This window comes from Paralichthys olivaceus, chromosome 9, assembly GCF_024713975.1.
Source record: "Paralichthys olivaceus isolate ysfri-2021 chromosome 9, ASM2471397v2, whole genome shotgun sequence".
Classification (NCBI taxonomy): Eukaryota; Metazoa; Chordata; class Actinopteri; order Pleuronectiformes; family Paralichthyidae; genus Paralichthys; species Paralichthys olivaceus.
The window spans coordinates 25,011,090-25,037,308 of record NC_091101.1 but is presented as its reverse complement, the minus strand read 5'-3'; the positions used below and the strand labels follow the sequence as shown (position 1 = coordinate 25,037,308).

General features: G+C 42.1%; 1 protein-coding gene across 28 annotated transcripts in view; it reads left to right on the top strand.

Moving 5' to 3' along the window:
* Window positions 1-26,219, top strand: part of prom1a (prominin 1a) — a 62,587-nt gene that overhangs the window by 24,206 nt on the left and 12,162 nt on the right. For 22 of the 28 annotated variants that reach the window (XR_011243977.1, XR_011243973.1, XR_011243972.1 and 19 more), the window contains 13 exons: window positions 4,471-4,676; window positions 17,993-18,113; window positions 18,451-18,514; window positions 18,791-18,880; window positions 19,122-19,145; window positions 21,135-21,364; window positions 21,487-21,561; window positions 21,692-21,755; window positions 22,003-22,162; window positions 22,541-22,693; window positions 23,056-23,179; window positions 23,764-23,867; window positions 24,523-24,607. Coding sequence is in view for 18 of the 28 variants with exons in the window: in XM_069531010.1 (XP_069387111.1) it covers window positions 4,471-4,676; window positions 17,993-18,113; window positions 18,451-18,514; window positions 18,791-18,880; window positions 19,122-19,145; window positions 21,135-21,364; window positions 21,487-21,561; window positions 21,692-21,755; window positions 22,003-22,162; window positions 22,541-22,693; window positions 23,056-23,179; window positions 23,764-23,867; window positions 24,523-24,607 (1,500 nt within the window). In the remaining 10 variants the exon portion in view is untranslated. The remainder of the gene's footprint in view (window positions 1-4,470; window positions 4,677-17,992; window positions 18,114-18,450; window positions 18,515-18,790; window positions 18,881-19,121; window positions 19,146-21,134; window positions 21,365-21,486; window positions 21,562-21,691; window positions 21,756-22,002; window positions 22,163-22,540; window positions 22,694-23,055; window positions 23,180-23,763; window positions 23,868-24,522; window positions 24,608-26,219) is intronic. The other 6 variants (XM_069531018.1, XM_069531026.1, XM_069531019.1 and 3 more) reach the window with 1 other exon arrangement.

Genomic DNA, 26,219 nt, shown 5'->3' with positions numbered 1-26,219 from the left:
GACACGCCAACAACCACAACCTCCTTGGCGAAACACTTGACCACCCTGACACCTGCAACCTAAAGTATAGCAGATAACTTTGCTAACTTTAAACTGGTCGCTTTTAAAAGGGTCAGTGATGTGTAATCTTAGTCCGGATTAAAAGTATATTTAGCTGTGGACAAAAGCTCAGGCCAATAAAATTAAAAAAAACAAAACAAAACAATGACGTTCTTAGTTTTCTATGTATTTGTTATATTTCCTGAATCGTGTAATGGAAATTCAAAAGCAAATATACAACAATATATAAGTTTGAATAAAGACATGAAATGAATAACAAGGCTGCATATTGGTTGTCCTTTTGATGGTGTTGAAATTGCGTCACTGAGAATATCATGTATCTCCTGAGGCTCTGATTGGCAGCCACTCCCACTTTACTAGCAACATGATCCAGGTCAGGATAATGAATCAAACCCTGACACAAAAAAAACAACAAAAAGTCACATGATTAATCGGCTCACAGCGGCTCTTACATGTCAGGCATTTAAATGGACACTCAGTGACGGCATGTTGCTCGAGGACACTTCAGCAGAGCTTGTGGCCGCTGCTTTGATGAAATCGGATTTCTGAAGGAACGCCCGTCTTCACCGCTCACACATGCTGCCGCCTCAACATCCAGTTTGCTCTTGTTAGAAGGTCACCTTCCTCTTTTGGGCACTTGTTAAGATAAAGCTACGTTCCAAAAATAGCCGGAGCTGCAGGCCCTTGAAGAGCGTTGGTGGAAAAATAAAACATTTTGTCCTTCTTTTGTGAAGATTCGCCCAATAACAAGCGAGAGCCCAGAGGCAGGATGACAACGCAAGCGTTCAGATTTGCACAATGCCCTCGACACATGGGCTGACGTTGGTGATTTAAAGGCTCATTCACGCTGCCCTGATGTACAAACATGGACACGTCAGTTTTAAACGATGTTACCGTCACTGCCCGCGTACTTCCATTATGTTGGAACGGTTGTTAAGCAGTACATCCACTAGAGGGAAGCACAGAGTCGAGAGTTTTTGACAACAACACGCACAGCAACTGTGGAAGAGGTTTTAATTATCTATCTCTTAAAGGTTCAGTGTTTAGAATTTAGTGACATCTAGTGGTGAAGGTGCATGTTGCAGCTGAATACCCCTCACCTCACCCTCCCCTTCCTAACGTGACAGAGAACCAGTGTAAACCTTCAGTTGTCATAAAAACTCAAAAAGCATGTTAAGTTTATCCGGTCTACTCTAAAAAAAAAAAAAAAGCTTTTTCTGCATCTGGACAGAGCAGTTTGTTCTGTCCTCTCTGTTCTCTGACCCCAAGATTCGATTCGGTCTGAGAGTGTGTGAGTGTCAGCTTGTAAACTCCTGTAGATCCCTGACACAGCCAGAATCCTCTCGCATCCGAACGGCGGCTTTCGGAGTTTTGGATTATTCTCACAGCTGGAGCTCTCCCCAGTTTTCATAAAGACTTTTTTAAATCAAGTAGAGACAAGTTTTTTCTTTCTGACGTGTTCACTTCTTTTCTCTCGCTGCATGTTAAAAAGTAAAAGCTGCAGGTCCCTGTAGAACGCAGGGTCGTTGACCTATGCGGGCGATTAAGATTAGTGCGAATCAGCTGGGAGAGCAGTTTGTCCGTTCAGGAGCACGGGCAGCAGCGCCGCTTTGATCCTTTTATAATGAGACGCTATTGAGCTTCATTGTGACAAGTTACATACGGTGTGGGAATTACCAACCCCCTATTCAATTTTGCCAATTTCCAAAGCCTGTGCTGAGTGCGGTTTAGATAGGAGCAGATTAAGCAGCGGCGCTGTCGCACATGACAAGAGGAGCTAGAGGATCCGAGCCGGCAAACACGACAGCAGCAATTTAACTCTCTCGTCATAGCCGGAGAAAATTTGTAAGAAATCGCATCGAGTCACCTTGAATATTTCTGATATTCAGTCAAAGTCACAGTTTATCGAGATGTCGGGTTGAGGAACGAGCAGATTTCCAAAAGGAATCCTCAGCCAAGTTGTTAGCATCCCTCCACTAACTCCTCCCTGACATATAGTCCTGATGTTTTTAATCTTACTGGTCTTCACCATCATGTATTAACCATCTGACCTCTCTTCACCCATTAAAGGAGACATGTGATGCCTTGTTCAGTCTTTCCTCAAGTGTCTTATAGGCCTTATAAGTGTCCAAGTGCTAGCTGCTAGCTAGCCTGACCCGCCCCTTAACGAAGCTCCTGTGCCTTCACAAGCTCCTCAAAATGTCCCAGTTCCCTGAGGTGTGAAGTTGTTTTCCTCCAAAGTCTGAATTTGGTAAAAGAAAACATTGACACTGCAAAGTTAAGGTGTTGAATTTATGTGTTTGGAGCGTTTATACAGCACCTTGACACCTACTCCAATATTTGCTTCGTGACAAAGATTAAAGAAACAGGTTTGACAAGCAAATGTCAATGTCAGTGTATTTATATAGCGCATTTAAACAACATGGTTGACCAAAGTGCTTCACAATACAAGGTCCAACAAGAGGACAGTAACACGCAATACATCAGAATAAACATAGAATGAGAGAGAAAGTAGAATGATAAAAACATTTTAGTAAAATAAAATAAATAAAGTAAGCTGGGATAAAACTTACTCAGCTCGAGGAGAAGGCCAATGAGAACAGATATGTTTTTAGTAGTGATTAGTAGTGAAAGTTTGCGGGGGACTGTAGTGAAGTCTTAGTTTTAAGGTATATTTGAATGTCATCTGCAAAGCAGTGGAAGGAGACATTGTATTTTCCAAACATTGATGCCAGGGGCAGCATATATAGGGAGAATAGGATCGGGCCTAGAATGGATCCTTGAGGTACACCACATGTCATAGATCATTTGCATGTTAATCATAAAAAATGAGAATTTTACCCAGTAGCTTCCAGCTGGCCAATTAGAGCAGGCTTTTGACGGGAGGTAAAACCAAGTGTTTGAGACAGAGGCTGAAAGGAGGAGCTGCAGCAGTGGACAGTCTGACGAAAGTGACGCGTTGTCTGAAAATAAGAGCATTTAAACTTTTAAACTTATGATCTGAATATGAGCTGAATATGTCTCCTTTAACTGTTTATTAACCTTAACAGCTTCCCTGTATGTGAACTTAATTTAACATTGTTCAACAGGTGAAATGAAAGAACTGAAGAATCGAGATTTTATGCATTTTTCAGTTTTATTAGCTCCACCCGCTCAAAACGATTCCAGACCAACAGCGGTGCAGTATATTCTCACCTGAAGGTTTAATGGTTACTCTTAGTTTTAAAGTGTCGTAGAGATCTATTGATTCAACTTTATGGTCATTTCGGAGGCTGTACTTCATCATGAGTGGAGTTACCTTATACTAAGTGTTTCTAATATTTGTTCTACTTCATTGATTTAAATGGGATTAATAAATTGAACACCGGGAGGACGCAGGGCTCTTACATCAGAGTGCATCAGTTTAATCTGGCTGTGTATTTGTTACTGCATTTCTTCAATATCAGCCATAATGAGGGAGGTTGCAAGGTTTTTGAACTAAAAGATTATCCAGCCAGTGCCAAGAGATACTTTCACCTGTTTCGCGTATTCCTCAATTAGTTGTAATCAATCATCTCCCCCCAGGGGCTTATTTGTCTTCTTGTTTCCAGAAAATCGGGATTTCATGACTCGATGCGAGTTTAAAGAGCTTCTCGTTGCTGCAGAGCACTAACTGCTGTGTAGTCCATTCCTATTGAAGCAGGTTTTTCATCAGATATGCTTTTCTCCTTCATTAGAGTGAGAAAAAACTGCACCACGGGGTTACACAGACGGCTCTGACTCCTACAATCCTAAATGTGTTGTTATCCTCTCAGTGCGTTTTGCACTTTAATGAAAATTTATGTAAAAGCAACCTTTAAGAATCGCTCTCTGTTAGTTTACGAGCTGCTCTCAGTGCAGGGGCAGTGTTTTCATCTCACAGCTTTTAAGAGTCTTGGCATCTGTCTTGAATAATATTGTTTCCAAAGTGTTGATCATTGAATTTGCTGTGGTATTTAAGAAAGAAAAGGATTCTCCAGCAGCGATTAGCGTTATGCAATGTGTATTTTGTTTATCCACAAATCCCCTTTGGACAAAGAGAAGAGAGAGAATTTCCTGCAGTGGGATCCTACAAGATATTTTTAGATTTGTCGCTCGTTTTATCCTCAGCATCCTTGTGTGTGTCCTCCCTTTCTCTCCTTTATGTCATCGTTAATCTATCCTTTCTTCCCTCCCTCACTCCCCAACTCATCCGCTCTCTCCTCCTGATACAATCCCACCACCACTTTAATCTCACCTCTTTTTATTTAACCTCTTTTTCTTGCTTTTCCACCTCTGATGCCCATTTCTCACCTCATCATATTTCGATGCTCGCCTCTATTATGTTTCCTTATTCCTCATCTTATTATTTTTCCCTTTTCATTCCACCACCACCCCCCACGCTGATCCCAGGCCATCTACTACGAGATAGGCTTCCTCGTGTGTGCGGCGGTGGGCCTGCTGTTCACCGTTCTGTTGCCGTTAGTCGGCCTCTTCTTCTGCATGTGCCGCTGCTGTGACAACTGCGGCGGCGAGATGCACCAGCGCCAGAGGAAGAACGCAGACTGCCGGCGCGGCCTGCTGGGAACGCTGCTCTTCTCCACCTCACTGGTCATCACGTGAGTACGACACATGCACACGCACACACAAGGGAAATATGCAAGCAGGCATGTTTTATACACTGAACGCACACGTATGCAGCAATATAAACAAGCTATATGCACAAATACAGGCTACACACATCCGGGGAAAAACACACTGTACACACATCTCTTGTTATCTTGTGTGTCCTTTTCATGCACACACACACACACACACACACACAAATGCTGGTCATCAGCCTGCCTTCCCCATCCCCCCCTGCTGCTATATATAGTAAAGACCTGCTGTAGATGTTATGTGGCAGCACCCTTCATATTTGTGTTTGGTCTCATCTTCAAGGAATTCACACTTTAATTCACCGTGGTGATTTTTATAATTATCATTATTATATGTACACATATATAAAACATATATAACAAATAACAAATCGTCATCATCACAGAAACACCAAGTCTGTCTCAGCTGTCGATCGTGACGTTTCACCGCATTTTTACAGCAGAATTTAACTGATTAAAACTAAATTTACCAGAAAATGAAACACCAGCGTGATAAGAACTACGTAAAATGACAGAAACCATCTATGAAAACAAAAGATTTAACATGTACTCCTACTTTTTGTAGGAGGCAGGGTTTATAACATGTACTGGAGCCAGCCACCAGGGGACGATCAAGACGTTTGGCTTCACTTTCAGGCAGTTATCATGTCGTCCATCTTTATTTACACTCTATGATAAAGGATTTCTGCAATAAATAGTTTGAAGTTTGGAGAATTTCTAGATTTCCAAAGTTTGATTGATTAACTGATTGTTTGAATCTCAGAATTTGTTAGTTAGAACCTAATTAATCTAATCGAACCAGAACTGGTTCTATAATAGTGAATAGGATTAAAAAGGAGACTAAGACTCTGTTGACTGATCAACCTAAACTAAAAACTGTTCTCGTCATACAAAGGCGAAAAAGAAAAAGTTCATAATTCACCTGCACTTGTCATTAGTAAATAAGTAAGTAAGTATATTTTCCTAATCATGGAAAGTGAAAAAGAATTGTGAAGAAAGTGACAAGATAATGGAAAATGATTTGTGAAGTGTTTAGCTTCACATACTTGGGACTAAAGCTTTAAGCTTTGAAACTTACCGTGTGTTTATTCTATATATTAGCACATTACATCTCTGTCTGTCCTTTATCTCACTGAAATCATCTCCGAGAAAACTGGGAAACTCAATCCACGCTCTGTTGTGCCGTCTCAGTGGAGGGAGCAGCAGTCGCCGCTGGGGATGTAGCCGCAGCACAAAAGGCTTAGCAGGGCGTTCTCATCTTGTGCTTGACTGAAGGGATCCAGGAATGTGTTTAGTTTGATGTTCTTTGACTTTCTGTCCTCGTTGGAATAAAGCCCGGATATTAGAAATTCCACAGCAATATCCTAGCAGCCCAGACGCTGGAGTCTGAGAGCATCCTCTGAGCTCTTATTAAATCTCCCGAGCTACCAGGCGGAGATGCTGCAGAGGCTCTAATGAAGCAATTACAGGCAGGACAGGGATGAGTACCGAGCCCCGGACCAGACTGCTTTTTACTACCACTAAAAAGCTAAGAGCCGGGCACAGAGGAGTGGCAGGGGTGATATTTATTCTCAGAGTGTTAAAATTGGATTATGGGACGCTCAGGTACGGGTGAGGACAATTAGATTGTGGAGGAGGAGGAGAGAGGCGACAGTGAACGCACCAAAATCTAAACTTGGCCCTGGATCTGGTGTTAGAGCACAAATACAGTCCACAGGTTCATTGTCATGTCTTCAAAGCTGCGTTAAAAAGACTTTTAGTTGAATTCTGTCGCACACGTCTGTTTCGTTGTCGTATTTATCCCAAACAAATATAGAAAATGCTATCATGGATTGGTCTTCTTTAATAGAAATGTCATGTTACCTCTGAATAACAATAAGATATAAGCATAATTTATGACTAAGATGAATCCCCCTCCCTCCTCTTAATTGAATTAACTATAATGCACGTGAGCAGCGAAGGCAGAGGCTGCAAATGTAAATGCTCGAGATCAATGCAACTTCTGAATGCGGTTTTACATCGCTTGTTCTTGAGAAGCCTTTTATCTCATTTCTCAAATCCACGAGCACCGCTGACGAACGGTTTGAAATCCAACAGGGACGATCCTTCATATTCACAGTGAAGTCAGTGTTCACAACCAGCTCGTTGCCTTGGTAACCTAGAGTCAATGGTTTTAGCTGCAGCTTTTAAATTGTTAAGGAGATCACTAAAAAACAAACGGTGTTCGTTCAGTCACACCAGATGAATACCAATCTTACCTGGAATACAACATTCTTTTTAAGCATTCAACAAGTGAGCGACACATTTGTTTTTTCTCAAATTTTAAATTGTGTTTTTCTGCACATTCTACGCTAAATTGTATTTTCCACTTCGTAAAGCTGCTTTTTACGAAACATTTATTTTTCCTGGGGCGAATTCAAAACAATGAAAACAAGACATACGACAAACAGACTCAAAGACCGACATACAACTGCTCGACTTGCTCGGCCTCACGTCTCGTAAACAGAGTTAATATCTCTTCAACGCAAACCGAGCTCATATGCACATGCAGTCACCAGGGGGCGATCAAGATAACTGGGGAGCTGTCATGATTCACTGCCAACACAAAACATCATTTGAAAGATTGATTTTAAGAAGTGACATATTGACCATGAATCTAAAAATCTATTTTTCCGTATTCTGTATTTCATAAATCATAGCTCTTCAGCAAAGGGTGGTGATATTTATAAATCGTGATACAATCACATTCTGGAGTCAGATCCACGTGATACGGTTGAATTCTAGATGCATTAACTCCTCCACGCCGCCTAGAATCAGCGCAACAGTTTTATAGTTACGTAATATCTCACGTGGTATTTGTGTGACAGAATCAGAGCAGGACTGGATGGACTGCTCCGAAAACAAAAGAAAAACAAAGAGCGAAAAAAACGAAGATGAGAAGTAAAATGTTCATCTTGCGTCAGCCTCTACTTTGAGGGTTGTTGGGTCAAATCTCAGGGGAGCTGCCAAAAAGCTGTGGTTGTAAACATGAATGAGAAATGTTTACCGGGTTAGAGGAGAGCCGCAGGGAGCCGGGGTTTGATTCACACCGGTGACACAGTCGTGCTCGTTGTCGACGCGTGTGTGTGTTTGTGTGTGTGTCTGTGATAAAATCCAGCAAACACGCGGCTCATGCAAAGTTCAGCACAGAATTTATTCCCTGTCACTGTTTGTCTGTTTGAAATCAAACCCAATCAGTGTGTTTACACAAACACTAATTAATTCATCAGGTGAGATGCTCCCGTTAGTGCAGCTGTATCATTAACTCTCTCACCGGGTTAAATTGGGCGAACGAAGATCGAAATCTAAACAAGCTTAACGTGATGAATGGGCCTTCGTTATTTGTGAATCCTTGTTTCATAATTACATAGAAGTGAATTAGAGAGATTTCGCTCAGAGTCGTGAATCGGAGCTCGAACGCTCGGATCGGGTTCACGATGAAAGTGTTTATTTGCACAAACGTGTCATCAGAAGTGGACGAACCACAGAGAAGTGCATTGAACGAAAGCAGCCGCCAGTTAGAGACGACGAGATGAACCGGAGTCGTTATATTGATGCAGCGACAGCGAGTTTGTGTTAAAAGCTTTGTTGTGCTTCCTGTCTGTGGAGCTGCTGTGGTCATTTCTCCTCGTGGTCATAAATCATACGTCTCGATGTGGGTTGGTGTAAATGCAGAAAACATATATTTCAAACGATCAGATCCAGAGTGACAGATTTTTTAAAGCTTCTGTTTCAGTATCCGTTCTTGTGAACCTGAACTGAACAGTGCTCTGGCGCTTCTAATCTCTCTGCTGTGTTTGTTTGTTATTAACGTATCGTGGCTCAGCTCGTGCACGTGCGTGTAGTAAAAAGTGCACGCTGCATTAAGCCACGCCGCACGTTATCAAAAGAGCAGCAGCAGCTATTTCGGTCTGAGCTAATCAGCTCCGACTCGACGTAACTCCTGCATGGATTTACAACGATGAAACGACAGACACAACAGCCGTCCCTCTGTTCCAGCCGAGTGGAAGACCCCTGCCACGTGCTGTTACCCAACATGCACCTCAGCCGCCTATTTCAGTCGCTGGGTGTCCAACACTATTGACCCAAAAGTGCTCAACGTTGTGACCCTGGACATTCACGGTAATCGTGCAGGGTCTAACTGATGATAATGGAGGTGACAGTGAACTGAGTCTCAGTCCGTTTAGATTTAAAGAGTTTGATCTAAAACACATTTCAACCACTTTTAACGTTTGTCAAGAGATTACAATGAACTTCTTTAGATGAAGACTCCATCTTGGATTATTTAAACTAGTGTTGTCATTGAAGAACTGGTTTATCTGAGTTTCTAACTTTTAGCAAATTTGTTGTACATGAAATCTTCTTTTACTTCTTCCTTCATAAAAACAAACCGTCTCAAGTGACATTTAATCCTTGGCTGAACTTGGTCTTTGATTGCAGCTCTGAGGAAACGACTCCTAATTGTTGTGAAACGTTTCACAGTCACTTAATTGCTCAATAACATGACCACAGTCCCTCAGACACACACACACACACAAAAATAAGCACAAACAATTAGTCACTTAGTGACGCACAAACACACACTCCCGCACATCCTCTGCCGCCTGTAACCCACTCACCGCTCGGTTAACAGCCTCCCCGGGGGGTCGTCACACGCGCTGCTATTTTTAGAGGATTCGTTAATAGTGCGAAGAGGAATTGACTTTGCTCCGTCCTGAAGGAAAGGCACGATGACTGTGAAGATGGCTAAATAAGTGTCAGGCCACTGGGACGTGCTCACAGCCAATTTATTTCCAGTGGCAGAGTCGAGAGTTTTCAGTCAGCAAAATGTAAAATGAAAGTTTTCTCAAGTGCCAGCAGCAGCAGCAGCAGCAGGACTGGGCAGGAGAAAAGAAATCACTGCATCATGGCTGTTCGCCACCATCAGTCAGTTAGTTTACATCCTTAAAATGTTGTATTCTTGTGCCTCTGGTCAACCTATGATTGTATGTATAGACATTCTAGATCATTAAAGCAGCAGTTACATTAACATTTACTGTGAAACATTGGTTCGGTTTAGTTTTCTATAATATTTGGTACAGACAGTAGAGGAGGATCATTTTTATGATGTCAAATACATTCATGTTTTGTTTATTTCATAGTTAGATACTGAGAAGCCACATCTGAAATCATTAAGAAAAACTAGAAGAATTGTCTTTTCAATTCTCGACTCTGTCTCGGTCAATGATTCGTTTCTCTCACTTCTGGAATTATTCATATTTTGCAGACGCAAAGTTTTGCATTTAAAATTGAAAGTTGAAAGAATGACAATCAGAGCAACCTGCCATTTTGTTTTCATTAGTCATTTTATTATTTCTACATAAAACATTTTTTAATGATCACGTTATTTTCAGTGAGTACAGTAATTTTGTCATTTGTGTAATCGTGATGATTTTCTTTCTTAACGTACAGAATCATTTCTGTATTTTCTCGCGAGTCTCCCTGTCGCTGCTCTTGCACGTGAGGTTGACATCTCCACTCTGATCCTTCCTCCATGAACGCAACAGTTTTTAAATCAGTTGAAAAATGTCGGGGCATCGATTCATCTGCATGAATCCACTCTATTGTCGAAAAGATGGAACAACCCCGTCCTCAGTTTGAGTGGACAGTGCAGTATCCGTCCTCTTACACTTTACATGGCCAATATAGTTTAATGGCCACGTACATAAATGTCTCCATCAGTTACTGGCCCCATTGGTGCAGACCCCACTTCGCCACTGGTGCAGTAACATGAGAACTGAGCTGACACAGCAAACACAGACCGAGCAACAGCTCACAAGGACACAGAGACACAGGAGCAGCCATAAATCCAGATGCAGTGTACTGAGCTTTTATTTTTTCATTTGTCTTTTCTCTCTCCTTTGTGTTAGAAATGATTTTTGTTTGTATGGACGTTATATTTCTTAGTTCTGCTGTGTTTTGTTACGTGCAAAGTGTCCCCTCTGTCCCTGTGGAGGAGACACGATGTCTGTGTGGATGCGTGATCGCTGCCCAGCACAATGGCAGCTTCACGCAAACCGGTGCCAAGCTAATTAACTGGAGAGGTTGTTGTCACGTTTGCTTTACATCCCATAATTTTTCACATCTCCTGGGGTAACCTCATCATTTTTTTTTTTTACTGGTCATTCTGGTTAAAAGCCAAACTCCACTTTAATTTTTTCTACAGATTACATTTTGTCTCCTCGTCCTTCGTGTTCCGTGACTTCTTGTAATGAGTGAAATATAAATCAACACACAAAGTGCTCGGACAGGAAGTCCACGCGGTGAAGCTTGGGTCAGGCCTTTCTTTTGGATTTATCGGTGCACGTACGTGTTACGGTCGTGATGATGTGGCACCGTGTCGCACCGGAGAGAGAGACACGCTGCAGGTCTCACTGATGTGGTTTACAGCTCAGAGGTGGTTTCTGGATTTATAACCCAAAAACAGACGCATTTCTAGAACAGACAGAATCGTATTTCATTTCTTTGTCACTGTGTTTTAACTTTATGTTCGACTGGGTGAAGCGGCACGATTTGGAAAATGCATTTGTCAGATTACAACTCGCACTCGAGTAAATCACCTGCGATGGAAAAAGCCAAAGCTCACGATTTATTCGCTCACAATACCTGTTGGGAAGTGGACGTCTGTTTGCGGCGGGTTACGACTCGTGACCATACGTTCCGGTCTGTGCCATGAAAAGTGATTTTCGAAATTGTTTGAGGGACGGAACGTGGGCCGAGAAAAAAAACATTATATTTTATTTTATATATTTTCTATGCTAGACTTTGGTTTTGTCCTCAGCCGTTGCGAGAGTGTGAGATTTAGAAGTTTGCTTCTCTGGCCGAGTCGCTGCCGGTGTTTCTCTTCACTCCTCTGCAGAATCTGTGGGAATTATTTTTCTATCTTGCACAAGCCCACACAGACACAATGAACCTCAGTCCTCTCAGCAGACTCTCCACAGGCCGACCCAGGCAGCCAAGATCTTGTTTTACTGCTGCGGATCCGTGCATCAATATGTTCAATACCCAACTGGACCCGGAGCGTGGGCGGCTTCAGCTCTGATCACGTGGAACATCACAATCACTGCAGGGAAGACTGTGTGTGAGAAGCTTCACACGATGTTTGTTAGTTTTCATTCTGGTGATTTTAAACTTTGAAGTGGGTTTAATTTTTTTTAGTTTTGAACGGAGGCTGTTTTTGACCAGAGGCGTTAATCGTTGTTCATTCTGAGCTCCGGTCCTGCAGAGGGAGTATCTCAGTGCACGTTAAACTCCTCTCTCACTCCGTGTTCGCTCCATGATCCCGCATAATGACAAAAGAATCACGCTGTTAAAACCAATCACTGCTCTCTAACTTCACACAACTCCAGGTCCCTTGAAAAGTGACTTTCAGTGCTGACACCAGAGAAAGTTTTCAACGTTTTCTCTCCTTTTAGTCGAGAGCTAAATAATTAAATTCAAATCTTAGTTGATTGAAAATAGAATCGGAGCTCACGTGTGATTGTTCAAGGATTAACGGAATATGTACTTAGTTATGGAGACATTATTTACAGAATAAATATACTGGAACTTTTAATTTCTTCTTGATCGCTTGGCAGTTATTCTCATATCACATCGTTAATATTTGTTTGAAAGGTTAATAATTGTTGGTTTACGACTCTGCTGCCTTTCTGCCAAATGTCTTAGTATACTAAGTATACTACCACCTTTTCCAAAATACTGACTGTATTTGAAGGTATTTTCAGGAATGGTGTTTTATGTTAGTTTTACTGTGAATCTCTTGGTATTTAACTGTAAAAATACAGCAAAGGTTAACAGTGTGTCATTTCAGATCTCAAATCAGTTTAATCCGTATGAAAATAATAATCTGTTTAAAATAACATGTCATACAAATCTGTATAAGCTGATTATTATGACTTAAAACCACAAAAAACTCCACAAAAGTACCTGAACTTCAGGCCATGTTTTCTTAATCTTTTGGCTCCTCTTGGGTTTTTTTAAATCTGCTGAATTCCTCTGACCTTTTGTGGTTGAACCCTAAAGGCTGTTTGGCTCAGAGTTTGTATTCATATCGTTTGTGGACTGTTTACTGTCAGTTGTCTTCTTGTGTCCCACTCACCAAACACATCAACAGCACCATCTTTTCTGGGTTGTGTTGCCCAGAGCTACGGCCCCCGGAGTCAGAACGCTTAGATATTCATTGTCTGGATGAATTCTTGTTAGGACACGCTGCTGCTCCGGGAGGCCGGACTCAGACTGTGACCTGGCAAGCTCCTGGAAGACAAAATAAAACAGGCTACTAGAGGGGAAAAGCCGTTTAATGGAATGAAAGCAGGCTAACCGGGGGCCTGACTGAATAAAATGGTGGATTAATTGCATCCAACAGAGCCTTGATTGAATAAAGTCATTTACAAGACTTCATGGAATTAAACAGGAGGCTGTATAACTTCCTGTTTGCAATCTTAACATTAAAATATGTGCATGATTGCTTTTGTAATATCAAAAGGTGCTAAGAGGCGAACATTTATTTAAAAATGGAATGGAATGAAATGGAAGTGAAACTTATATATATATTTAAATATTTAAACCATAAACTTTAATATGAATAACTATACATACAAAGAAAACATAACCCGATGTGTAGAACTTGAATTATGAAAATAAACCTAATTAAATAAGTAAATAAATAAATGCCCATCTTTTCTTCATTGTTTGTTTTTAACATAAACGATGACATGGATATGTCTGTGAAATCTGCCGATATTATAACAGATGAGTCAGTTTGGCTCTAACGTGACGACGCTGGTTTGATGCCAAACTTTTCATGCATGTGCAACAGGTCAGCTGATTCATTGTCCCATGAATAAAACATGTAGTATCTGTTCTGAGCCTTTGATTACAGGTTCAACCGAGTTCAACCTGGCACAAAAATAACTGCAACGCTTTTAATGACACAGAATATTCACTTTACGTTCCCTGTTTGATTCTGTTTCCTTAATTTCTCTTACAGACACTGCAGATCATATAAAAAGAGCAAGCGTGTAAATTGTTTTAGTGTGTTACGATGACAGCAGTTTGTCTTATTGAGAGACAGGATAATAGAGGTCCAGCTCCAGCAGTGTGAAAGCAGGGCCGGGCTGAGAAAGACAACTGTCCCACCCTCGCAACTACAATCACACTGAATGCAGCCCATTGTTGGAGTTTGTAAAAGCTATGGAGCCACCAGACCATGTAACACTCACTGTCCAGCCCCCAGTAGTGGCCTAGATTCTGAGGCACTGCACCAGTTTGATGCTCCTGTTTATCTGCGGTTGTGGGGTTTCCACCCCGAGGGACAGTCTCATGTGTCGTTTGGCTTCGGCTCAAGCAGGAGTTGCAGCTCGTTTTTCAGAGTGGCTTGAGGTTAAATCGTCCTCCCGCTGTGTTCGAATCGTCCCCTCTGGTCAAAAAGAGGCACTCTATCAAAAAGAGGCCCCACAGACACCCAGGCGTTAGCCACAGTTTGAGGTAGTAGTCGGTTAAAGCGTTGCAGAGACGATAACATCACTCTCTTGGTGTACATACAGATTTATTTTCAAGGAGACATGTTCATACTCAGGTTTATAATTTTAATTCTGGTTATTAATGACCAGGTTTAAGCTCAGATAAGATAAGATGATCCTTTATTAGTCCCACCCGGGGGAAATTTGTAATATTACTGCAGCAAGAGTCAAAAATAGGCATCAGTAAGTAAGTGTAAGGAGATATAGAAAATATAAGTGGAATAAATAATATTACAGTGTCCAAAAAGACATTTAATGGTTTAACTTTGATCCCTGCAAAGTTTTCTAACCACGTTTGCTACTAATGAATAATCAGTAAATCACCTAAGTGCACAAATCATCTGATGACTAACAACAATCATGTAAAATAATGGTGAGTTGAAGCTCAAGGTTCAGTAGGAGTCAAGTTATGGAACATTGATATTCCGGAAGAAAACACGTCCATTTGTGAGCGTGTGAAAACTGGTGAAAAGTTATGTTTTATGTATTTTATGCCAAACCTCCACATTCTAACTTAAATCCTCTCTTCTCTGCCGTCATGCAAAATTCATGAGTCTTTTCCACACACTAAACTCCAGTCGCTTTTATGCTGTTGCTTATAAAAATGGAATTGAATATATTCATTTGTTATATGTGATATTTCAGACACCATTAAATCTTAGGTGGAATAACATGCTGGTATCGTTTGACCCTCATGAGGATCCACAGCGTCTTTGTTTCCTGTTGCCTGGATTCAAACGCTGAGAGAAAAGAATCCTCTTCACAGCATCTCTCATCTATTTTCAGTTTTTTTTTTCAGCTCAGTCTTGCAAGTTTGTTTGATCCCTTTTGCATTGCAACACAAATTTGTATGTTCTCGTCTTTACTCTCAGAAAATAATGATAACTAGAAGTGAACAAAACAACCAAACTGAGCCCAAACTTGATTTCGCTGAAGGTGCACGATCGTGTGCTACGCAGGTCGTTGGAAACCGCCTGGCGTTCTTCTCAAAGAGTCTTTGTTTGGCTGCAGATTCCTGCGGCCTTGGTGGACAGCGAGAGAGAGAGACAAAGAAAAAGAGAGGGAGGTGGAGGAGAGAGGGAACCGGGGGCAAAAGAGGAGAGAGGGTACGGTTCGGAAAACTGAGAGTAAAGCGTGAGGCGGAGAGGTTGAATAGTGAGAGAGAGGGAAACAACGAAAAAAGTGAGATTGAGGAATAAAGGTGACGAGGAGGAGACGAGTCAGAGCAGAAAAAACTAACGAGAGAGAGAAGGAAGCATGGGCTTGTGTGATAAAGAAGCACAGACAGAGGGATGAGGAGTCGTGGATATAAAAATGGAAGAGACAGCGTCTTTGAAAATGTGTGAGAGCGAGTGAGAGAAGTGAGAAAGTGTTGGACAAAAGGCTTTTGTTGTGACAGTGGCCATTTTGAATCTTCCCCTGGTTCCGGATGGCACCACTTCACTGTGTCTCAGCCTCGTTGTTTGGCCTAGTTTCTCACCAAGTCTCCGCGCACACGACGACAGCGCCGTTTACTCTCGGCCCGCTCGCTATTTATGTCAGACATCACCCCCGCGCAGTTCCTCCAGACACGGCGGCGAGAGCAGTTTCTCTCCGGAGGGTGCGACACGTGACCCTGTGAAATATTTGTCCTTTAAGGATTCTGATCATTCCACGTGTTTAATGCGCGTAAACTATAACATATGTGCCGAACACATCACGGACAAACTGAAAGATGCTCCGACATCCATGTGACACATTAAACGAAGGATCAAATAATCATTTGCATATTATTTTCCACCTTTCTGCTTTTTGTATCCCTGGTTAGACGCCAACGTACATTTCATGTCTCAGTGCTTTGATTCTGCTCCTTTGATTATGGAGGAAAATTCCTCTTGGATTCCGAGATTCTCTGAAGAATTACAGACACGTTGCGATGAATCAAATCTCTCTCTCACGACTGGCTGTGAAATGAAATGAAAGTCTCTCGGGGCGATTCCTCTCATGCACCGTCAGGTAAACAACAGGTGCTGAACCTCCGGAGCCGGTGGATTCATACCAGTCGGACTAAAACTGTAAAAATCCACCAAGCGGAGTCGTCTGTCTGTGCTGGAATTCTAAAAATGAGAATGTGACTTTACATTTTCTACTTTTAGGTCCTAATGTGACGAAATGTGTGCGGCATAATTCAGGTTATATTAGAAGAGATTAACAGGATTATAACCACAAAGTGAGACTGTGACTGTGCACATCAGAGGGCTGCAGAGACAAAGTACACACACACACATATACACACACTTTCTCCATGCATCAACAATAAGACGGTGAACGGAGCGCGACCCCACTTCGCGTGCAGTGCACTCACACTCTTACTGTACTCACACACGCTGCTGCTGCACACACCTACACAGATGCACAGGCCCACATGCAGATTATACAGTGAGTCACAACAACAGCCTGATTCATCTGCATCGACGTGAACCTCCCCAGTGTCAGGCCCTGACTCAGCCCTGTTGTTGTTCCTCTGTGTGAGTCGCCTCACGTCCGTCATGAAGCTGCTCCTCCTCACGCCCGTCACAGTTTTTCAGAAAATACACAATATGTTGGAGAGAAGTTTTTTTCTTAAATCAATCTCCCCCGATAACATCTTGGCACATTCAGCCTGGAGAGCGGGAGGGTCTGTTGTCAACAAGTTTATAATGTGTAAAGATATTTCGCCCTCAGGGAATCGAGAGATAAAGAATGGTAAACAGATGTACGCTGTGTTTTTTTTTTTTTAGGCGTTCATACGTCTGCTGCTGCTTTGTCCGTTCAGTGAGTTTGATTCCTGGATCAATGAGACAGAATGTGAGCTGATGAGACCGTGGATTCTTTAGCTTCATTTGTCTGGAGACGTTCACATCATGTAGTTCTCTGTGGGCTGATGAGCTGCAGAGCTTCAAACATGCAGCTTAAACACAATTAGAGGAAAGTTACTTCCCATTTGAATAAAAATGGTTAAAATGTGTCTCAGTAGAACCTAAATTATGAACATAGATTCAAATGCTGCAGCTCAGGTTTCTAGTTTCCGTTTCTGAATAATATAAATCAGTCTAGATGATAAACCCTGAACCTGCTCACAGATCAGTGCAGCAATAAAAACACACATGCAACGCACTTAACACGAGTGCATTTGCCGTGAGGAGCAGAAAAACTCAGCTGTGTCTGGAGTGAGTCGTGGAAACAGCTTAATATTATGGGCTGTCTTTCCCTTGATGTTGCTCGAGCTAATTAAGCCTCGTACCAGGTCTGTTTGAAGTATGTGAGAGACTCACTTTAATGATGTGCTTTTACGCAATTCTGTGTTTTTGCATTTAATTTGAATATGTTTACAACCCCCGAGAACTTTGATTGTGCAGATCGAGCCTCGGAGCTTCGACTGGACTCTCCTGCGTTTCCTGTTGTTTTATTATAGATGTCTAAGTATTTCTGCTTATAGTCCAGTATTACAAATCCTTCTGCAGAGTGAGTACTTTTACTTTACTTTCCACCTCTGCTCATTCTTCAGGATGTTCCTGAAAATGTCAAAGTGAATTTGGTGGTGCACACTGACCTCTACTGTTGATGACATGTCATCTCCTGTTTCTGCTCTGCACCCCCCCCTGTGACGGATGTCGGAGCAGAAAGGTCACAGTGATTGTGTTTGTGGTCTCTTTGCAGGATCGGCGTGCTGTGTGCGTACGCTGCCAATCAGAACCTGAGCTCTCAGGTGAAGAACATCCGCAGACTGGTCAACAGCAACATGAGGGACTTGCACACGTTCACCAATGACACACCCATGGTAAGAGAACGCTCAGAGTGTGTGTGTGTGTGTGTGTGTTGTCGAAACAGATGAGATCATAACAGTCCCAGAAATTAAATTATGTAACGATGCAGGCATTTGAAATTCAAAATTTAAATGTTAAGAAAAGAGTTAAAATTCAGGCGAGCGGAGGTTCAGTCAGTGTTGGAATTTTAAATTCGTGGACTGGTCACATTACATTTCTCTCTCTCTCTGTTATTTGAGAACAGGAATCCAACGTGATTCTCATTTTAAAGAACACTTGCCTCACTTTCTCTCATCGTCTCCATTTTAAACATGACAAACATTTGTTGACTGTTTTTTTTCCCGTTCGCAGCAAATTGATTACCTCATATCTCAGTACGCCACGGCCAAGAAGAAAGTCATCTACGACCTGAATCGTAAGTAGACCCTCCCCTCGTGTCTGATGGTGAAGGAGGTGGAGATGAACTGCGTCTCCTCTCCATGACTTGTTTTCCCCAACACTTCTGTGACATAACTAGGTCTGGATATCTCCAGTGGCGACTGTAACACAGGATCCTCTGTTCATCCTGCTTCTCTCCTGTGTTACAACTGCAGGCAGATATTTCCTGAAAGTTAGAACCAGCAGAAGCTGTGATGCTTTTAATATGAAGGGAAAACTTCATACCTCACGCTCTGATGTTATCCCTCTGCAGATATAGGTCCTCTACTGGGTGGAAGGATACATGATCAGCTGGATAAGGAGGTCCATCCAGCCCTGGACAGAGTGCTCAACATGGCCGGAGGTACATCCGCTCTTTTTTAATTTCTTCTCTCGGTCACGATGTAATCTGATGACTGAGGTGTGACAGCTGTCGAGTGGAAGCTCTGGCTGCAGATGCATCACGTCCCATTCGGTGACGCAGCATCGCAGCTCACGTTACATCTCTAGGTTCAGTGAGATGATGCCAGTTGTGAATTAAATGACTTTATAATCATTCAGCGCTTTTTCCCCCTCAAATCTTCTTTTTATGCTTTTTTATGAAGTGAAAATCGAGAGAGCCATCAAAGGTAACAGCGACTGAACAATTACCCACAATGCTTTGATCCCCCTGACCCTGTGAACTTTGACCATGGTGTTGCCCCTGTGGTTTGTTCCCCTGTGACCCTCCAGGACTCATCAGAGCCCCGAGTTTAACCACTTCATTTATTAAAACTGCACAACGCAACATCTCACTCTGGTGCACGGGGGTGCAACTTCAGAGTGTTTTCTAGAATCTGGAGTTTTGAGCTCACCGAGGGAAGGAGGTGGTGAAAGGAGGTGGTGAAAGGAGAGAGCATCATCTGTCGTTCCTGAAGGAGACATGTGATGCCTTTTGTGTTAAATTAAATTTTAGTTTGTTTAAAAACCCTGAAGTGGTTGAGGGAGGGGAACCGTTAAGAGACAGGAGATAAAACCAAGAGTTTCAGACAGAGGCTGAAAAGAGGAGCTGCAGCAATGGACAGTCAGAGGACACTGAACTTTAGAGCATGAAAACATTTGACAGTGATGAAGCTGAAGCTGAATCTGAGGACACTGTGTCTCCTTTAACTCTGGAGTCAGTATTATTCTCTAGGTTCACCACCTCCACCCTCTGGACGGTTTTAAATGTGAAATAAAAACAGTTCATTCCTCCATTTTTTCAGACTTTACCATATTGTTTCCATTGATAAAATCTTGCACGGTGCAGTTTTAAGTTAATGGCGTCACCGGATCTCCTGGAAATCCTCCGTTCAACTCCCTCATTGTAAAGTGAGCATAAGAAATTATGCGTTTGTGAAGCCAGTCCTGTTTTATTTTAATTCTGAGCTTTTTTTAACACATGTCGATCGATTAGGTGACAGAATCCCTGACGACAGATGTGTTTGTGGTTTCAGTTTGTGTCCCTAATGTTTGTGTGTATGATTGTGTTACCGGGCCTGAGCCGAGTCTTCAAACAATCTTTAATCAGCTCCAGGTATCAAATGTTTAACTGAATAGAAAAACACATTACCATAAATATGGTATTTGTGCATTTAGCACAGCATCCACTTTACTCCCTCATGTGCTGCTGAGCATTTAACAGTGTGATAATAGATCCTCTGTTTCCTCCTTTACCCTCTTGCATCTTTTATACCTGTGTTCGAGGATGCCAGTGTTTGTTTCATTCTTTATCCCGTTTGATTTTAAAAATCTGCTGCAGGAAACAGTCACATCGTTCATTCATTATTCACACTGTTCATGTTTGATCATCGTTATCAAAAAGTGTGATGCTCGGCAGTCAAAAGTCTAAATTCGGATGTTACAGAGTCAAACCACGCGCTGTAAATAAAGATGGACGACATGACAGCTCCCTGTGAGCAATGCCAAAGTGTATTGACCGCCACCTGGTGGCTGGCTGCAGTATAGGTCATAAATCCAAACTCCTCCATGTTAACAGACAGGCTTATGTCATTTTAGGTGTTTCTTATCACACAGATGTAGAGTGTTCATTCAGAGTGCGTGTACAGACAGGACGTCGTTAGCGCAGCTCCTCGTTATGATTCCTTCTGTGCAGACTCTGGTTTGTTTCTGGAATATTTTTGGATTAATTTCTAGATAGTTGGAGGAGGTGGAGATGCGTCGTCCATCTTTATGAACAACGTCTCTGGTCGCACCAGGACACAGACACCGTTTGACCTTGATTACAAGCGTCAGGGCTCGGACCTGATGCTCAGTGTGTAGTACTCGGCTCAGGCCTCCTGTGCATCCAGAATGAATGTGTGACATTAAATGAACTTTCCCTTTTGACACACTAAATAAATCTGATTAATTAATGACATGATGACATACATAACTGTACCAGCTGCTAAGATTTGAAGTTTGTCTCTGCCCCAGAAACTTTTGCTTCATATTCAAAAAGTTTTTTTTACTGCTCTGGATATAAGTCTACATTTTGGGCTTTTCCTGTTACAACAATTTGACTGAATGTCCCAGAACAGAACTGAAGGATCTCAATAAATCATTCATTACTCTTCTTCTCTCTCTCTCTCTCCACGCAGCCATGCGAGAAACCAAGGAGGCCCTGGAGAATGTCAGCGTGTCTTTGGAGGTCCTCCAGGAGGGGACGGGGAAACTCAACTTCAACCTGAGCCTGGTCCGCACCAACATCAACCGCACGCTCAACGACCCCGGCTGCCACGACGAGAGGTCAGACGCCACCACTGCCCAGCTGTGCCGCAACATCCGCCAGTCGCTGTCCCAGCTGCAGATCAGCGCCAACTTCACACGGGTAAATAAAAAACTACACATTTACAGACCATCTAACTTTCATTTATATTCTCTTGCACGTGTTCTGATGGTTTACCTCTGTGCATGTTTATTAGTGTCTCATGGTCTCTTTTTATATTTCAGCTGCCCCGTGTGAACACTCAGCTGGAAAAAGTGAACGACGTATTGAGGACGGACCTCAGCACCATCGTGCAGCGGGTGAGTCTGGAGCATTTACTGTGTCTGTGGATTCTCTCACTCTGCAGCTTGATTTATTACCAGACTTCCAACCTTCACTTAGTTTCCTTGTCGACCATGTTTTAGTTGTCTGTCCCTTCTCCTCCCACAGGGCTTTTCCTCTCTGAATGACACGCCTCATATGGTGATTGAACAGACCAGAAGTGTTGTGGAGGGTAAGTGACATTTTGCAGTTTTCTGAAAGCAAACACAAATAATCCCTCAGTATTTATTTAAGATCTCCTGCCATCTGTGGTGCTAAACGTATTCCTTATGACTCACTGAGATATATATGTTCTAAATCATCAAACTACAAGTCAGAAAAACTGTTAAAAATTAGCTTTGTTCTGAGATTTTATAATATCTTAACACGGATAATTCTACTGAAAAGAAAATTGCTGAATTGATTGACGTGTCTCTCAGGTGTCCAGAACCTGGTGGACGGCATCGGCCACAACATCAGCAGCTTCTCCAAGGCGTTCCCAGTGCAGAGCTTTCTGTCCAACTTCACCATCTACATCAGCCACGCTCACGCTAAGATTGAGGACCACTACCCTGAAATTGACAAAATGGACTTCTACAGGTTCACTGATCTCCTAACATCTGAGCTATACGTCCACTAACAGTGTCCTTACATTTTTCAAGAAACGATGTTTTAAATCCAGAAACTACAGGAAACGATGATAAAGTTGGAAATACACTTGATATCTGGCTTGACCAGACTCGTCTCACGAGCTCCTGCATAATTAATGTGAACTGTATTACCCTGAACTAATATTTTGCAATTATGAAATATTCACATCACTTCTACATTATTCAGTTTAAAACGGAGAGAAAGCCAAGATGACATATCAGTGGATATTACATTTTCAATTCAGCGCCTTCAGCTGCTGAGGCTTCAGCCGCTGAGGCTTCAGCTGCGGAACATTATTCTCACACCAGCTCTTCCTGCTGTTTACAGGTGGATCGGCTGCATCGCTCTGTGCTGCATGGTGGTCCTGGTCCTGGCCTTCAACTACCTCGGCCTGCTGTGCGGCACCCTGGGATACGACAAGCACGCCTCGCCCACGACACGCGGCTGCATCTCCAATACGGGAGGAACGATGCTCATGGCGTAAGTCAACAAATGCCCTCGACAAGTTTTAACAACTAGAGTTACCTGTTTTTAAGACATAACATCATATTCCCATGATATATCTATTTACTCACACAGGTTCCCCCTAAGATAAAAAAAAAACCAAATATATAATATTAACAGAAAAGACAAACCCCTTATTTAATAGAAAGTGTTTTTCTTCTCCTGTGTGAGAGAAACAGATCTCGTTATTTCTCCTGCTCCTCTCCTCTTGCTCCTATGGATGGTTTCTATATAACATTATACATTAAACTGACACTGTTATCCGACTTTATTGATTCTCCTCCCCCGCTGCACGTCCATGTCCTCGTACCTGAGGCTCCGTCTGCTCTTCTCCGCAGCGGCGTCGGGTTCAGCTTCATCTTCTCCTGGGTGCTGATGGGGGTGGTGACCACCATGTTCCTGGCTGGAGGGAACATTGAGAAGCTTGTCTGTGAACCTTTCCACACCAAAGAGCTCTTCAAGGCAAGTCACAAGCCTGAATAAACGAGAAATGAACATCAGGAACAAAACGTGCAGTAGTAAATGTGATTTTGTTTAGAACATATTATTATATGTTGTGTGTCATACATCCAGACGCCTTGGGGGGCGATTTATCGGTTCTCTGAGGAACAGAATAGATAAGGCAGAAAAGAAGTGCATTTACATTTGAAGAAAATAATATAGTTATGTTATAATATCAAGCGTCAGTTACATTTATTCATCTTAGAAATCACTGACCATTCTTTTTTAACATGTGCTGTATACATCAGCAGATGTAACGGCATCAGAATTCTTTTTTTAATTCCCTAATATCCGTGTTTTCACTGGCGCCCAGAAATCCTTATTTGGTTGTGGTGGTAGCTCTTACACAGCCATTTCTTAGTTTTTGTTCCCGTTTAGATTAAAACAGGAAAAGCAAAACGTGAAAAGCTGCTTTCTTTGTGTCCGTGCGTCGCCCTTCCATTAAATTCTGCTTTGCATAATGCGAGTCACGCTTATTCAATTTACTGATCGATCCAATTTGCCTCCCATGAGAGTTATTGATCACGCGTCCTGTTGTCCCGCAGGTCGTGGACGCCCCGTATCTGGTCAACCCGGAGTGGAGGAACTTCCTCCCAGGATACATGTACAACGACTCAGAGCTGGAGCTGACGGCAGAGAGTTTATACAGGCAAAGAAAACTTCTTTTTCTGTCGTATTTAGGTGACGATTAAATCTTTAATTCATGTTTACATTTGTCAACAAAACTAAAGGATGTTGCAGCAAGACGAGATCATTTTCAATTAGAGCCTGTAATGTTCCCTGATGATGCCAGTTTTCACATTTCTCTCTCAGTTTTGTTTTGGTGCAGGCTGAATATTTAACTTCCATTGATGGCAATGCAAATGAAAAGAGAGTTGCTATTAACATTAAGGAGACAATTAGCATAATTTATTTCCCTACACGTCCTCTGCTGCGTTTCTTCTGCCTCTTTCTCAGCGATTACATCAGCTTTCATCATTTCCCTCCAGTGAGACGCTGCACATCCTCAGTAAACCGGGAGGGAAAACCCGCAGTCATTATGTTCCCAAACAGAGCGCGGCCGCGTGCATTACAAAGCAAGCGGCGCTAAAGCTGTGTACATTATGAGACTCTGTATGGTTTTTATCACGGACAACATTTATCTTTCACATCCCGTCTGCAGAGGAGGATACTTCATGTACTTCCAGTCTATTTCACTTGGTGGCAGCAAATGTTTCCACTGAAACTTTTTTAAGTTCACATGTTTCTCTCTCTCAGTCTCTGTGTCTTTGTGTTCATGTGTTTTTCTCGGTGTCGTTTCTCAGCACGTGCAAAGAGAACAAAGGCATCTACTTGGCCATGCGTCTGGACAAAGTCTTCAACATCTCCACTTTCCTGAACACGACAATGGTTCGTAAAAAACTCAGGATACTCTGTTCAGTGCTGCGTTCACACGCAGTTTGAGGGCCTCTGCACTGGTTTAGTCATTTACCCACAGTGGAAACAAACTGATGAAGAAATACGTTTAAAAATCTAATAAATCAATTCAAATGTTACGACACAAAAATCACATTCAAGTTGATAATTAGGAAACGTTATATTAATCCAGGATGGGATGATAAACATATGATCTATATGAGACTCCAGACGTCTCCGCCCTCGGCTGCAGCATTTCACTAACATGACCTAAAGTGTGTGCTGATGGCCGACTGCTTTAACGTCCGTACCTCAGCGTACTGAGACGTTACACTGATTCTATTTCCCTCTGACCCTGAGCCAGCCACTTCTGCCTTCCCCACTCATTCAGTGCTTCCCTCGCCAGTTGGCACGACTGTCTTGGCTCATTTTTTTTTAGCTCACAGCTGATACGAGGCCCTGCTGCGTCTGTGCATTGGTCATTTCTCCCTGATTAAATTCCTGTGAATTGCGGAAGTCGCCAAAAGTCTGTGTCTATCTCACAGTTTGTCAGTAAAACAAACCGTGGGCTGGTTATTTTATCATCGTCTATATGTTTATAACAAGGCTCTCTTCAAACATTATGTCAGACACGCTGTCTCACTGGATCGCTGATGCCAGAACATTTTAAAATTCAAACCCACACACCAGCTTTAGTTTACACAGACTGCAGAAGTCACACTGTGCGTCCATGTTCCACTCTTGTATTTGTTGCGAATTAACAATTGTTTTGCATTTTGGAGAAAAGACAGAAGAACAGACGGAGTTTTCAAACCACTGCTGTATTGGTAAATTATGATAATCTGTACAGCACTGCTTCATGCATCATGTATTACTCTGTGGGTCTTAATGTTTCTAGACCGGTGTGTATATAAATACTGCATTGCAACCAGTAAGTTTACTATTTATTACTTTTTTCTACTAGTAATTTTGTTTTATTATTATTTATTTATTTGTTTGGTTGTTCTCAGAAAATGACGAAGACAAAACCAACTTCTCCAAGTTTTTAGTTTTCCAATGAACTATTTTAACATAAAATCGTGATTTTTTTAAAAAAGAAAAGAAAACGACCAATAAAGCATTTGGCTTGAAAACTCTGCCACTGGATTAAAGTTTTTGGAGCTAAGCTCTTGTAGTTAATTCCATCCTTCTGACAATAACTTCATATGCTGGACATTTCTTTGGTTTTATGGGAAATTCAGCCTGTGTGAACGTACAGTCGGTGCCATGTCATCTGAGGAACAAACAACTTTAAAGCCAACATTTTTTTATTGCGTTCTCTTTTTGCGGAGCAACAAAAAAAAGCTTCTGTTCTTCTGTGTTGACGATTAAAATGCACATTTGTATTAAAGACCTCCTGTGTTGAAATCATGTTTATCTTTGCTTCAGGTTAAAACAAGAACAGGGACGAACTAACGAATGATTTTCATCGTGGCCAGTTAGAAAAGTGTGTTCGGCCTTTCTAAGTTAGAAATTGACTAATTGTTTAATAGTTTGTTGACAGAGACGAGTTTTACGGTTCAGCATCACAATCCGTTCAAGACCTCAAGGATTTTGTGCACAAATC